The sequence below is a fragment of the Panthera uncia genome (assembly GCF_023721935.1).
Source record: "Panthera uncia isolate 11264 chromosome C1 unlocalized genomic scaffold, Puncia_PCG_1.0 HiC_scaffold_4, whole genome shotgun sequence".
Classification (NCBI taxonomy): Eukaryota; Metazoa; Chordata; class Mammalia; order Carnivora; family Felidae; genus Panthera; species Panthera uncia.
The window spans coordinates 94,964,481-94,980,159 of NW_026057585.1; the positions used below are offsets into that span (position 1 = coordinate 94,964,481).

General features: G+C 57.8%; 1 protein-coding gene across 8 annotated transcripts in view; it reads right to left on the bottom strand.

Annotated features, from left to right (window-relative positions):
- Window positions 1-64: 64 nt before the first annotated feature.
- The window catches only part of PRDM2 (PR/SET domain 2), a 122,960-nt gene continuing 107,345 nt past the window's right edge, over window positions 65-15,679 (bottom strand). For 7 of the 8 annotated variants that reach the window (XM_049618048.1, XM_049618052.1, XM_049618053.1 and 4 more), the window contains 2 exons: window positions 5,486-5,629; window positions 65-835 (listed from right to left, as the gene is read on the bottom strand). In XM_049618048.1, the coding sequence (XP_049474005.1) occupies window positions 5,509-5,629 (121 nt within the window). In that variant the 3' untranslated portion in view covers window positions 65-835; window positions 5,486-5,508. Of the gene's footprint in view, window positions 836-3,655; window positions 3,924-5,485; window positions 5,630-15,679 lie in introns of those variants that run through there. The other variant, XM_049618047.1, reaches the window with a different exon arrangement.

Here is a 15,679-nt window from a genome sequence, read left to right on the forward strand (position 1 = left end):
CTCTAGAAATCTCTTCTTCTTCCCCCTGTGCTGCTTAATCCTCCCGCTTATCTTCATTTCCCAATTTTTGTTTGTTTCCCTTTTCAGCTAATTTGGGAAGGTCAGTCGCTAACGTGTTGATGGTCCCAAGTGAGGCAAAGAAGCACTGGGGAGACCTCCCCCTCCTGCCACATGCTGTCCCATCCCCTGCCTCTCCCAAGGGGGCAACCAGGTCTGCAAATGGGGACGAGGACTTCTCTCCCAGATGCCCAGGGACTGACTAGAATTTCGAATCTGGAAACGACTCAAGCCAGCAGCTCAGGCAAAGAAGGGGGGTTTTCGAAGTGCGCAGGCCAAGGGGGTCGACAGCAAGGCTCTGACGTGTCTACACGCCGTTGATTCCCAGAGACGTTGGAAGGCTAGGGAAGGTGGGGCAGTGAGAAAGGAGACTCGGCCTCCTCCTGAAGGCCTTCCTCGGACAGGCCTAGAACTGACCCCTGAGCCAGACCACAGTCCCCGCCATGGCAAAAGACAACTCGAGAAAGCAAAAAGCAGGATCAAGGAGCTCTTGAAAAATTGCATAGTAGGAGAGGCCCCACCCCAGCAGGAAGGCTGAGCTGCAGAACACGGTCCCAGGGGCTGCACCCACGTGTCGTCCACGCTGTGGAGTCAGCTGCCTTCCTGCCTCCCTGGGGTTTGGGACCCTCGTCTGAAGACCGCACACGCACACCCACGCACGCACACACTCCCTCCCTTTCTCTCACAGGCTCGTAAAACTGGAATAGGTCGGTAGTCCCTGCGGGGCAGAGGGCCAGCCAGTCCCTTTGGCTTCACTGACTCCAGGTCACTTCAGGTGCTGAAGGAGAAAAAGAAAAGAAAAATGGTAACAGTGGCCGCATCCTCAGTGCCTTCCCTGGGCTGCTGAAGCACCATCTCAGTTCTTCTAATGCAACAATTTACTGACATACACCACGCGTACAGAAAGAAAGCACAGCATGATGAATTTCCACCCGTGTAACCAGCACCCAGATCAAGAAACAGAACGTGACCAACCTCCCCTTAGCCCCCAGCCCAGGCTCCTTTTTAGGACCAGCACTAACCCTCACCCCCAGAATAACTACCTCCCCTCGATCACCAGGGATTGATTTTTGTCCGTTTTTTAACTGAAGTAAATGGAATCAACCAGCACACGTCCTTCCCGTCTGGGCTTCTTCCACAGGGTGCATTTGGGGGATTCATCCCTTTGGAGCCCGTGCGTGCAGCTCTGTCCACCTCCCTGCTGAGAGATTCTACCGCAGGATCCTGCCACTTTCATCTGGCTGGTCCCCACCAGTGCACGAGCGGGCAGCTTCCGATCCGGGGCCACCGTGAGGGATGCGGGCAGCTAGGACTCGCTTATCTACGCCTGGAAGACACGTGTGGCGCCCACGCGTGCCTATTTGTGCCAAGTGGAAGTGCTGGCTGGTAGGGTGTGCACGGATGACATAGGAGCTCTCCCATGCGTGTGCACACACCCGCTGAGTGTCTCCCTAGTGGTGTAACTGCTGGGTCCCACTTCAATCAATACTGCCAAAGGCTTTTCCGGAGTGATTACACTATCACCTGATTTCATTCTAATGGTCCCGATGACCCTCGTGGCAGGTGACACTGATCCCCATCTTGCATGGAAGAAACAGAGGCTCAGAGAGGGCAAGCGGCTTTCACCAGGTCAGGCTGGTAACGAGGGGCAGAGGTGGGGCTGGAACTCAAGCCGAGCCCACCCCAGAGCCCGCGTGTGCCTTCTGTCAGAGCGAATGGCTTGGGCTGCGCGTCTCCTGCACAGAAACCCCACTCGCAGTACTTGACCACAGAGCCAGGCTCGTGAGTCAGTCCTCAGTAACCTCTGCTGCGCTGGGCAGAATAGGAGCATGGCGTTGTGCTGGGCCAAGTTCAGGGGCTCCGTTCTCTCACCCCATGGACCTGGTCATCATTCCTGTAACTCCTACTCCTACTCCAACTACGATTCCTCTTCCTACCACTACTCTGATAACTCAGTGGGAGCAGAAACAGCAGGGCTGATTCAAGGCAGGCTGACCACACACCAGCCACTTTCCTAAGGGCGTCTCACGTACTAACCTACGCAGTCCCTGCAGCAGACCTATGACACAGGTATACCATTAACCCATTTTGCAGATGGGCAAACTGAAACGCAGAGAAGTGAAGTACCTACCAGGACCGTCAGAGCCAGGATTCGCTTCCAGAAAATGCACACTTGACCACGATCCATCCCAACCCCCGCCCCCCGAAACCTCTTGATGGGGCTGGAAGGAGGGCGGCTTGCAGTACAGGAGGGCGCCTTCAAGAGAGGGGGCCTCCCCTCCCGGTGGGGGCCCACATGTGCCCAGGCCCATCCCTGCACAAGCCGGGGGAGAAAAAGAACGCAGAGACAGGGGCCAGCCATGGAGTGGCCTGCATGTCCTCGGGCTGGTGTGGCTGGTGTTATGTGTGTATTACCTGTGGGTCATCGAGCAGGACCCACAAAAGAAGCCATCTTGCCAGTCCCCAGCCCGGGGGGCAGCCCTTCAGGGAGGGGACCCCAGCAGCAGGGGCCGTGGGCTGGACCACTGGGGCTGGAGCTGGGCAGAATTTGCTAGAGGGGAGCTCTCTTATCAGGGAGGCAGGCAGGGGGAGACACCCCACCCACCCGGGCAGGGGGAGACACTCCACCCACCCCACTCCTGGGACCCCATAAGAGGCCAGCGCTAGGAAGCCTGCCCCGAGGCCAGCGACAGCTGAGGGGAAGATCACAGAGGCAGCCAGATGACTGAGAGGTACCAGTCCCTTCCCCGGACGTCCCCTCGAAGACCCCGGGGCCCAAGTGCAGCTGGCCCCAAGCAACAGAAAGAGACAGAGGTGGACAGGACGTGCAGGGGCAGGCTTCACGCTGGACTGGGCAAGGTGGCATGTTTTATACCTGAAAGCGAACAGAAAGCTCTGGGCTTTGCCCATGGCACCGATAAAGCCCAGAAAAGGGAGGTGCCCGCAGACAACAGTCACAGGAGAAAAGCCGAGCTCCTAGCTCGGTTCGGACCGTCGAGTAAAGTGGCCAGAGCCCCTAAGCCGGCAAGAGCAACAGGTGAGGGGCAGTCCCGGGGCCTGGGCGCTTCCAGGATGTCACCCGTTCCTCAGAACAGACCCCACTGCACACACAGTCTCACACGGGATTTCAGGGGACAAGCGTAGGCCACTTAAAAAGTCCACCATCCATTCTAGGAGTCAGACGACTCAAGTTCTGCCCCCAGTTCTGCCAACTGCCTCTCTGTGACCTACACGCCCTGCCCACGCTAACATCCCTTGTCACAGCACTGAAAAAAAATCATTCTGGAAATGTGTTAAACACGGCAATGGGCTGAACTGTGTCCCCCTCAAGATTCATATGAGGAAGCCCTCACCCCCCCCCCCTCCCCCGTGTGATGGGATTAGTGCCCTTACAAGGAACACCAGGGCCTCCTCTCTGCACCACGGACGATGCAGCCAGAAGATGGCCTCTGTAAGCCGGGAAGAAGGTTCTGGTGAGGACCGTGCCGGCGCCCTGACCTGAGACTTCTGCCTCCAGAACTGAAAGAGACAAATGTCTGCATGTTTAAGCCCCAGTCTGTGGTATTTTGTTATGGCGGCCCGAGCAAGACAAACAGGATAAATAAGGTGTTCTTTTAATTTGTATACACGTATATGTATCTATAGATAGATAGATCTATACAGATAGATCCACAACAGGCTTGTTGTAAATACAAATTAGAAACATAAAAAAGTTTAAGACTTGAAGGGGCAAGTTCCAGTCACCTAGAAATTAGGCCATTCAATTCCAAATGCTCACTGTTGATGGGCGAATAGAGGCTGTTAACTGCAGATGCTAATTACATTGGGCTTCTATTCACCTGAGCACCTTGCTGGGGAAGCTGCACCTGTTTGAAAATAAGGGAAGACAAGGCATACTTCCGGGGTCATGCCCTGGCCCCTGGGCAGAGCCCGAATTAGCAACGCTTGGCAAACACTGTGTCACCACCAGAGACTGCAGTGGCCAATGGACGCACCCTGTCTGCGGACGGATCAGCCCAGTCGCACCTGGCTCTCCTTCAGGTTGCAAAGAACACCTCCAGCGGCCACCACAGGGACGTCCCGGGCCCCAGAATTATCCTGGCACAGACTCCCATTCTCTGGGAGACTCCAGCCCAGCCTCTCGTCTCCAGGCCCCAATCTTCCCATCTGTAAGATGGGAGAGGGGAGGGACGATCTCCCGGGCCTTCCAGCTGGGTGCTGTCCTAGTGTCCACTTCAACTCCGCTCCCCAACATCCCCAGCTCAGGGCCGTGAGCCCTCTCAGGAGCCTGTGCTGGAGACGCGGGCTCGGTTCTGGCTCAAGACAACAGACTCTCTGGGGAAAGTGGATTCTGTTTCCGTTCCCCTCCCCAAGCCCCAGAGAAATAAAGCCAAGCCCAGAGACTCCAGCAGCTTCAGGAAGGAAGCAGTGAGTGCACTCTGTGGGCATCAGGGCAGGTGGAAGGGAGGAAAGTAGAACACAGAAGACCCCAGAGTTTCAGAATTCAGCCCATTCTTGCCTTAAACAGCGATGTTCTCATTCTGAACAACCCTGGCTGCATTAAGCAGGCATCCGCAAACTTGAGTGCGCCCCAGAATCACGGGGCCACCTGCTAACACAGATTCCCAGGCCCTGCACACCAAGGATGCTTTTTAGCAAATCTGGAGTTGCACCTCGGGGTATCTTTAACCGGTGCCCCACTGCACAGGTGCATGCAGTCCTCCAATCGTTTCTTTAGAGGCTGGTCTCAGGGACACAAGGAAGGAAGACGTGCCGTGTCACCAACAAAGAAGCCCAAGCCTACTCGAAGTCACTGGCAAAACCCAGCCCTCCCCTCAAAAGATGGAAAGTCCGGCTCCTATAAGTGAATTCAGGTTTTACCATCAGACAGTCTAGAAAGAGACTTCTGGTTCAACATAAATTTAACCTTTGTATCTTACAGAAAAGTACTACTTTCACTTTCAAATACGTTGTGCGAATAAAGACTACACGATCTTTTCTGGGCTTAAAGCCTCTGGAGGTCTCGATTAATGCTGGTTATTGTTGCTGTTCTTATTCAATCAGTAACAAGAGCTAATACTTACCTGATGCTTTCTATGCGTCAGGCGCTGATCTACATGTTCTGCGTACACGTGACCCTTGTAATTCTCACAACCTATGAAGTAGGTCACCCCCACTTTATAGATGTGGAAACTGAGGCTCAGAGAAGCTGAGTATCTTGCTGAGGTCCCACCGCCAGCAAGTGGCAGAGCTGGGGGCGGGGTCCAGGGTCCGCACCTACCTGCGGGAAGGCCCCGGGCTCCACCGGGCACACACCAGGCCCACCCTCTTCCCTGCTTCCCAGCCCAGCCCAAAGACCCAAGCCCCAGCCCTCCTGGGCCCCAGAGCCGCCCACGCAGTGCCAGAAGCTGCTCCACCCTCCTCGTACCTGTCAGGGAGCAGGCGAACTGTCTACTCTTTGAAGAGGGGTCCCTGGAACTGGGCTGCAGCCGTCGCCTTGACATTCCTACACTGCCTGGTGATGTACGGGGCGGCTGGAGGAGGACACCGGGACGCCAGGCGGAGACTGTAGCTGTTGGGGAGAGAACGACACACACCATCACCAGGGGCCCACCCCGGTGCCCCAGACAGCACCCCGAGGCCCACGGCAGGTGAGCTTCAACGACCCGCGGGAGCTCCACCGCACTCCGCCCACCACCTTCCGTCCCCTTGAAAGTGATGGCGGAAGCATCCGCCAGCTGGGTGCCGAGACACGGCACTCGGCAGGGGTGTCCTGGGGCCCCCCCCCGCCCACCGCAGAGGGACGGGCGAGCTGGGGGCGTAGCCCTGCTGTGCACACAGCGGCTGCACTGTTTCCCCATCTGCCTTCCCAGGCACGTCCTCCCCTCGGAAGCGTCTGGAGGCTCCTGGTACCAAGGTGCCTGCAGCACCTGCAGCGGGTCCTCTCCAGGCCACTAACGCTGCACTTGGCACCTTTCCCAGCCTCGCTGCGCCAAGCACGTTCATTCCGGGAATCTCTGAGCCCAGATCGTGGGACACAGGTCCGGCCCTATCTGCTACCACAGCCCGCTAAATTCGATTATTCTTTCCCAGGGAAGCCTTTAAAACTTTTCTTAAAGGTCGGTAACGTAGACCACGATTCCTCCCCTCCCTTCACCCGGCAAACCCAGACTCATCTTTCAGGTCCTGGCTGGGATACCGCTTCCTCCGGAAAGCCTTCCTTCTTTAACCCCTGGGTGAGGCATCTCTTCTGCAGGCTCCCGCTGCCCCCTGGGGCTTCCCCACCACAGCACTTGTTCCACTGAGTCACAATTGCAACATAACGGATCTGCCTCCCTCCTGGCCCGTGAAATCCCAAGGTCAGGGCTTCTGTCTCGCTTGCGGATATATCGTAGCACAACCCACTCAGCACAACAAAAACAAGTATGTGTTGACTAAGAACCACACATACGCCGGAAGTGTGCGAAGTATTTACGTCCATCAACTATCTCCCTCTACGTACAACCTATCAAGGCACATTTACTATATTAGCCGTAATTTACAGAGAAGGAAACAGGCGCAGAGAGATTAAGTAACTTGTCTCAGATCCCAGTTCTGTCCCCAGACGGAAGAATGGAAGTGAGCAGGCCCTCCGGACAGGAGAGGTGGAAGGTGAGGGGAGCGGGAAAGCAGGAAGGGTGAACACTCCGGGCACATCACCTGCACCGGGGGTTGGCCCGGAGCCAGCTGTCTGAGGGAGCGAGAGATGGGAATGGGGCCAGTCTCGAAGCTGAAACATCAGGGTTTGGATCGTGGTTCTCAACAAGGGCAAGCATTTGGCAGGTGTCCAGAGACATTTCTGGTCATCACATCGCAGGGAAGGGATGTGGCTACCGGCGGCTGGGGTCGGGGATACTGCTAAACGTTCCACAACAATCCAAACGCTAACAGCGTCAAGGTCGCGGCAGGTAGCCACCAACAAACACCTATTATGATACACGAAGTAAGCGAACGCGTAAACAAACAAACGTATAAACAGACAAATGAGAATCTGGCCCCCAAGTCAAGACGCAGGGCTGCCCCCGGGGTGAATTCCTCCCCCAAGCTGTGCGATCCAGGCCCGTGGTCAGCTTATTCTACTATCTGAGCAAGATTCAAGGCAGAAAACTAAGACCCAATGCTCAGCGGCAAGCCTGTGCCCCAGATGGACCACCAAAGCCCCAGGGTCACGAGGCCCATGGGGTGGCCTGGGGGCTGGCTGGTACCCCAATGTGAGCACAGCACCGCGGGCAGCCGACCCGACTGTGGGAGAGACAGTCAGCTGGCTGGAAACCTGGCCCACCTGCACGCCCCTGTCCTGGGACACCGCGGATCCCCCTACACTGTCCCCTCTCTGCAGAAATGTCTCCAATGGAGGGGAGCAGACCCTGCATCATCAACGTCTACGTCTCCCTCTGTCACCATCATTACCCATCTACTAAACACTCAGACACCAGATCCGTCAAAGATAACTGCCCTGGCCTCCCAGCCCTCTCCAGTTGGCCGGCATTTCTCTGCTCCCTGGCACACCTGTTCCACCCTCAGGCTCCTGCCCACCTGCGGCAACCACAGCCTTGTCCGCTAGGGGACGAGCTTTCTCCCCAACCCCTCCCTCAGCACCCATGAGGTTGGAGAGCTTACATTGGGGGGTGGGGGCCAAAGCGCCCGAAGGCAGGCCCCTCTTGCCACCCCTCAGCGCACGGCCAGGCCCAGCAGCGGGCAACGCCAGCTGGCACACACACATCCCCTGTAATTCCCAAGTACTTTCTTTCTCTGCTATTATCTCTGGACCCTCCCGGCAGCTCAAGACGTAGGGAGAACAAGCGCTTTTTATACCCATTTCACAGACGAGGACACTGAGGCGCAGACAGATTCGGAGACTTTCCTGGGGCAGCAGAGCCCAGCCCTTTCAGTTCCATGGACCACAATTTCTGGGAGACACCAAGTCACCACCTGGATGTGTCCTATTAAGACTGGGGCAGTGATATCCAGCAGGACACCTGGTCACAAAACCCTTCCGGTGGTCAGAGAACTCTTGAGAGCCCGGGGGCTGCCCAGAGCTGAGATGTCAGGTGCTGAGAAACAGCATCTCGGGAACCACGAATCTCTCCAGCTCCCAGCAAGGTAGCGGTTAACACACAAAGACCTCCTGACTCGAGGTTCCCACTCTCTAGCTGTGTGACCTCGGCAAGTCAGGGGCCTCTCTGGGCTCTGGTTTCCCCGTGTGCAAAGCAGGGGCAGCCATTCCATCCATTAAATTCAGAGGAAGCTCTTAGCGCGGGACACGCTGGCATTCTCCAGCATCCACCAGCACGGTGTCTGCACTGTGGCAGTCGGCGGGGACGTGGGCGCCTGCCAAGTGACACGGCCCGAGGAGGGGGCGGCACGGCCGTCAGTCCCGATCCTCGTGCCCACCTGCCTGCCTCCCAGCCTCCGAACCTCAGGACACCATCCCTGCTGGCCTGGAGGCAGAGCGGGGCTAGGAAGAGCCCTGGGACCGGGATGTGAGGTCACTGGCCTTCTAAGAATTCAGGACACGGGGGAGGCACCTGGTGCCGTGACGACTGACGTGGCAGATCAGAGCAGGAGGCGGGCCAGGCCCTCCCTCCACCGGCCAAGTCCCTCCCCCTCCTCACTGGCCTCCTGGCTCCTACGCGGCCTCCCCTGCCATCTTTCTACAGAACAGCAAGCTGCCCCTTCCCAAAAGGCACCCTGGATCATGACACGCCCCTGCGGCAACTGTCAGTCCCGGGCTCCCAGCACAGTGACCCCGTTCTCGTTCCTCAACACACGGCGGGGGGGGGGGGGGGGAGCACATCGCCTCCCGGACCCCTTGGGCTCCTGTTACCCGGGCCGTGCTGGGCTTGCTTCAACACGTCTGTCCTTCCATCTGTCTGCACACAGCCCTCCTCCTAGGGGCCCTCAGCCCCGGCTACTCACGTGGAGGCCGAGTCTGCGCACCAGACCCGTGGCGTCAGCTTCTCTGGGGGTGGCAGGGGCGTCGGTACTTGTGAGCTCCCCAGTGATCCTACCCGGGGCTGAGGAAGGCCCCCCCAGATCCTCATGGGGCTCGCCCCTCCCTCACGGTCTTGCTCAGGGCCTCCCTCCGTCTGAAGCTGCAACACGGCCTCCCAATGGCCTCCAAGCCCTTTTCCTTTATCGTGTTCAGCACCATCAACACACTCCGAATCTACTGGGTTGTTCGCTGGCTCCGCAGGGGGCTTCTCATCACTGACGCATCCCCGGCACCTGGACCTTCGCCTGGCACACAGGAGGGGGTCCACCACCGGCCAGGTGCTTGGCCAAGGAAGCTCTGGGAAGTAAGACAATTCTTGATGTCACCCAGTCCGCATGCGACTTAGTGCGGCCGAGATGGGAAAAACACCCAGGTTCAGAGGGGGTCTGATGCCAGCGCAAAGCCAAGACTCGGGCCCCCAGGCCACCCCGTTCTCATTCAGCCCCCACTGGTTTCTGGTAAAGAGGACAGCTGGACACGTGGGTCTACACGCAAGAAACAAAACTGAAGAAACAGGAATCAAGGCCACGGCTGCGAGAGGATTCCAAGAGTGGAAGGTTCCGGTTCAAGGACCCCTAGGACCTACCAGGGTTGGTTTGTTTGCCTGGGCCGTCTCCAAAAGCTCATGGGTCACGGCGAAGGCGCCCCGTCCCCTCACATGGCCTTCCTGGAGCCCCGGGGAGGGGACTCAGCAGCCACACCTGAGCCTCTCTCTGGGGCCTTCCAAGAACAGAGGGTGCAGGAACCAGAGAGGGAGTCAAGTGACAACAAAACAACTTAAAAAAAAAAACAAAAAACAAAAAACAAAAAACAGGCAAAGGCGATCCAATCACTGAACAAATAGTTTAAGGACACAGAGAGGCAATTTGCAGAGAAACCCGAAGCTCATGAACAGCAAAAGACGCCATTGTCCAAGAAGATCACTGGTCAGACTGGGGACGTGCACTGTAAACTCAGAGCCCACAGGTGAGGGAGGGTGGCCGGGCCAAGGACGGCCCCCATTCCCTGCCACTTGGGGGGCCGAGCACCCCGCGCCACCTCCTGAGAGCCTATTCAATTAGTCGGAGCTACTAACCCCGACCCCGGGGATGAGCGGTCACTGCGGCTCAGCACGTGTGAACGAGGCAGACAGAGCAGGGAGCACGGGGATCACACCTCCACCTTCCCCGGCCACCTCCTCAGTCAGAAAGGGAATAAACGAACAGGCGGCAGGCCACACCGTAGTGATCCCCACGGAGAGAAGTGACGTCGAGGAGAGAGCTCAGGAGTGCACGGCGGGGGCAGGCAGGGCCGGAAGGCGGGAAGGGAACACCTCACAGAACCATGTGCGTCAAACCCGAAGGCCGTGGGAGACGGATCTGCTTGGACACCCGGGCCTAACCTGGGCTGGGTGGTGCGAACGGTACGTGCAAAGGGCCTGAGGTGGAACTTGCCTGGAACGTGAGAGAAGCGGGGGCAGAAGGAAGGGTCTCGTGACCCCTGAGTGAGGTGGGAGCCAGGTTGTCCTTCTGGGCAGCAGACGGACATGACCCGGCACGGCCACTGTGTTGGGCACAGGCCGTAGGATGACAAGAATGGAAGTGGGGAGGGGGAGGGGCACCAGTTAGGAAGCGACTGTCGTCATCCAGGTGGGAGAGGATGGGAGCTTGGACCCCGGGGTGGCAGTGAGAAGCGGCCGACTCCAGGGACAGTTTGGAAGTGGTGCAGACAGGATTTGCTGATGAACCGATGTCAGGGCTGGGGCGGGGGCCAGGAAGACACTGGAGTCTGGACAGACCCCGGGGGCAGGATGGTCTGCCTTTAGCCAAGATGGGAAGATGGCAGGAGACGCTTCAGAGAGAGATCAGTTTGCACGGGATTCCATTTAAAGTGTGTACTCGACCCAAAGGAGAGGTCAAGTGGGCGGCTGAAATGAAACTCAGGACTCCGGGGTTGGTCAGCATCTGGGGGATCCAGATGGCTCAGGAAAGGGAAAGGGGCCACAGAGAGAAGTGCAGGGACCCAGGACGGGATGGGGGGGGGGGGCAAGTGGTGACCTGGGGAAGCTCGGAGAGAGAGGTGGCAAGAAGGGCCAGCATGTCAAGGAAGGGGGAGCATTAAATATCTACTGTCGCCAAAGGTCGAGGAGGCCAAGACGGAGAGCCATGGACACGTTCAGTGGCCTAGAGCCTGCTGGTAACCATGGTAACAGCAGCCTCCAGGGCACAGTAGAGAAAAACCCCGAGTGAGTTTACAAGAAGAGGGTCCAGAGAGCTCCCTCAAGGAGAGCTCGGTCAAGGGGAGGCCGACGGGTCCGAGCAGAGACCCCCTTCCTCCCGCGCCAGTCAGGAGGGATGTCCTGGAACGCAGTCCCCACAGCTGGTTAGGCCACACAGGAGTCTTACACAACTCTCCAGAAGTTCTCGGGAGTGCAGCTCACTCGAAGTCACTGTGTCACGTTCTGCACTCTTGCCAGAGGTAAAGGGGAGGCAAAGTGTGTGGGAGCCCGTGCGGCATAAGACAACCAGAGACGATGCTGAAATTCCCTGGAGGCTGGGTGCAGCCCCCTGGTCGGGGCTGTGGATGCCTCCGCCTGCTTCCTGGAGCCAGCCACCGGCCATTTCCAGGAATGGTGGCACCTTTTGACTCCACCTTCCCTTCCATTCTGGGGAGGTCCTCCCACCCGAACCAGGCCCCAGGCCGGGAGTCAGAGGTAGGAACAGGGACACGGCACTGGGATGCGGGAACCTGAGTTTCAGCCCTGATCCACTGCTGACTCGCTAAGTGGCCTCTGGAAAATGCCTCTACTGAACCTGTGCCATCCCACCTATAAAATGAGTATGTCAAGCAAGAAAAACTATGCAATAGTATCGTTTATTGAGCACCTACTAAGTGCCGGGAGCTACCCTGGGTGCTTTATGGGAGCTCTTCGAATATTCCCAGCAGCCCTTGGAGCAGGGACAGGATGATCTGTGTGTTACAGGGGAGGAGACAGGTTCAGAGAGGTGAACGTCCAAACCACATTCTCTTAGCCAACCGGGGTGCAACCAAACTCTGAATCCAGGACCATCTGACCCCAAAGCCTGGGTGCCCCTCCCTGACACAGTTCTTGTACCGATGGGGACCAAAGAGCTCTCTTCAATATTCCAAGAAGCCAAACAGGACAGCCACCCATGAGGACAGAAGTTGGGCTTTGGGCTGAACTGTGTCAGTTCAGAGGAACCCTGGCATCAGGAGGCAGGGACCGGGGAGGGGGGAGGGCGTGGGGAATTCCAAACTCCCATGCTCACTGGAATCACCTGGAGAGATGGAAACAATCCTGTGGCTGGAGCCTCAGCCCTACAGATTTTAATTCGGCTGATTTGCATCCCAGGCACTGAAAATTTTAGAAGCCAGCTCTGAGAGCCACTGGTGATCTGTCTCCTCAAAGTGTGGTCAGCAGTCCCTGCGGGCCTGTTAGAAATGCAGCTGCTCAGCGCCCCCCACCCTGCCCCCTCCCCAGCGACCTCCTGGGTCAGAACCTGCATTTTAATAAGCTCCCTGGGGGAGTATGGGGACCTGAAGCCCGGGGAGCATGGGGCTAGTGGACACCTTCAGCAGGGAGTCGAGTGCAGGCCACTAGGTGGCTGTGCCTAAGGAGGGCCTGGCACCAAAGCCTGAGAGAGGACCGTGGAGGTGGCCCTGGAGGGACAGGGGCAAAGGTCTGAAACCACTGGCCTTCAGGTGAATGTGGGGGTGCTGGTAGGGAGGCCTGCAGCTAACACTTAGGGGGCAACGCCAGCCCGGCCCCCTCTGTGCTTAGATGGTGTTTTTCACTCACTATTCCCCGCAACCACGTGAGAAGGGTTATCGTGCCCTTTCTCTGGCTGAGAAGATGGCACAGAGAAGTTAAGTTACTTGGTCAGGATCACACAGAGAGGTGGCAATAGATGGGAAAGGGGGAAGGAGGGAGGGAGGGAGCCAGGATTCACACAGATCTGACCCCAGAGCTGAAGTTGGCCTGCGGGCACAGATCCTCCTTCCCTCCCACCAGCTCTGAAGGAGGCCACGTGCCCGTGCCGGCTGCTGATTTGGCCACCATGCATCCAAAAGACCAATTGTGCCCCTGCTTCGTGGGGCTCTCACGCCAGGACCTGAGGTCTTCAGAGGCCATGATTTCCCCAAACCTGTTTGGCTTGAACTCCGAATACGCAGCATGTGACAGCTCATAACGCAAGCCAGTCGACAGGAAGGCTGGCCCGGCCCGCGGTGACCTCAGCCAAAGGGAGCTGCCAGCGGGGAGATCCCTGCCGTGGTGGCGTCTCCTGCCCTGGCAAGACTAGGAGAGGGGCAGGGGACCCCAGCGGCCATGCCAAGCAGCCCTTCACTCTCTGTGAGGAAACTGAGCCAAGCGAGGAGGTCACTCACGCAAGATCACACAGCAAGTTGTTCTGCAGAAGCAGCGAGGGGACACAAATGGCAAAGAAGGGCAGAAGCCCCAACGGCCTCGGAACGAGGACTGTGGGAGGCGGGTGCCCCTGGGGCGAGACTGAACTCCAGCCCCAGAGAGCTCCATCTGTGCTCAGGTCTCACCCACCCGTCTGCCACCAAGCCCGGCACAAGAGGTGCCTGGACAGTGTTCCCTGAACAAGCAAACGGCAAACCCAGAGGGAGCCCAGATCCTGATGCAGTTCAACCTCCACATGGCTTGAAAACCCAATCCACCCAGAAAGCTAACTTCCCGGAAGGCTTCTCTCACTGCCAAGGCCCCACCCAAACCGTGGGACCAGGTCCCCCACTTTTATGACAATTCTTTGAACCCGACTCTGCAGGCACCACACCTGCAGAGCACAGCCAACAGCCCCAGCCGAGCCCTCTCGGCCCCAGCAGGACAGATGGGGGAGTGGCTCCTCATGCAGACACCTGTCACCGCACTTTGCTCTGGCCACCACCCAGCTCCATCCAGCACGCCCCACACGCCGTCCCTTGTCCCCTCTCACTGAGCAGAAACAGGCGCTTTCCTCAACAGGAAACAGCTAAGACCAGGAGGGAGGCCGAAAGGAAGCGTGAACAAGACGGATGAACACACACAAAGCAGATTCCCATCTCGGGACAGAAACGGGTTGATAAGCCTCCCCGGAGGGCCGGATGGAAAAGCTCTTTTAAACGGCAAAACTCTGTAAAAATGCGAAGACTTCATTATTACGGCCATTCCGTCTTTTACAGTTGACACGGGCCAAAGAAAAAGAGACTAAGTCAACTCCAGGGACAAACCCCTTGCATGGTTTGGAGTCGTGGGGACCAAGAGTCTTAATTAGCCAGGTGTGGATCTGCCCTGGTAAACGGGGTTTCTAGATCTTGCTGTCTGGTGCCCATCCCAGGACACTAGACAAGAGGTAGCTACCTTAGAGGGGAAAGCTTGTGGGAGCCCAAGGGGTTCCTGAGCTACCAAGCTGTCTCAACCAGCTCATTTTGGGAGGCCTGGGTTGCGCCACAGGAAAGGCATGGGTGTCCTGTGCCGGAACGGGGCACAGGTCACCAGCGATGACGCAGCCCGTGGGGCAAGGGCGCCGTGGACCCGGGGCCTGGAGGCCTCATCCTCAGAGAGTGCAGGGGTCTGGGTGGCAGAGTCTGCTCACGTACCTGCCCCGTCTCCCCGCTCTGTCCCGCCATTCCCGAAAGCCCTCACCCTGCATTCTGGCTGACTCAAACAGGCTGGAGTGAGGAGGGCTGGGCCAGTTCATCCTGTTTTACAGACGGGCAAGCAGAGGATGCCCGCAGGTGCTGGAAGACTTGGGACCCAGGCCAGCCGACTCCACTCCGGGCTGCTGGGCTTCCCAGGACTGTGTGCTTCATCTGATGTGTGAACCACTCGTTCACACAGGCTCCCTCCCTGTCGGGGACAGACGCCTGGCCCGGCAACACCGGGAGGCCCGGGGACTCACAGCCAGGTAGTGGCAGACATGGAACGAAAACCTTCCTAATGTTTCTTCCGTGTAACCGGCATTTCCCCAACCAAGGTTCAGTGGAACAAGTTGCCCCAGATGCCGCACGTGTCATTACCACCTGCGTCACGGCGGCCAACGTTTCCGTGCTTGCTGTGTGTCGAGGGCTGTGCCCAATGTTTGACGGGCAGTCACAAACTGAATCTTCACGAGCCCTTTACGAGATGGGTACTGCTCTGTTTTATACACGAGGGCCCAAGGCACAGAGAGGTTCGGCAGCTTGCCCAAGAACGCGCCCCTGGCAAGAGGCAGAGCTGGGATCAAAGCCCAAGCCATTCACCTCCAGAGCATGGGCTCACGAAGCCATACAGGTGTGTCCGTGTGGAATTACTGGGCCTTTGATGTGCTCACAGGAGGTATAAACTCCCCAGAGGAGGACGCACGCCATCATGGACTCCAAACTTACTTCCTCTGTCGATCTGGTTAACTAGCTACTGAGTGCCTGCTCTGTGCCAGGTACCGTGGGACACAGCGGAGAGCCAAGCAGACGTGCCCTCTGAAGACACAATGAGAAGTCTGCAAGAGGATGGCTTTGATCCATGTGAAACCTCCGGGAGGGCCTGCTAAAGGGCAGGCGTGTGCGTGCACACACACACACACACACACACACACACACACACACACA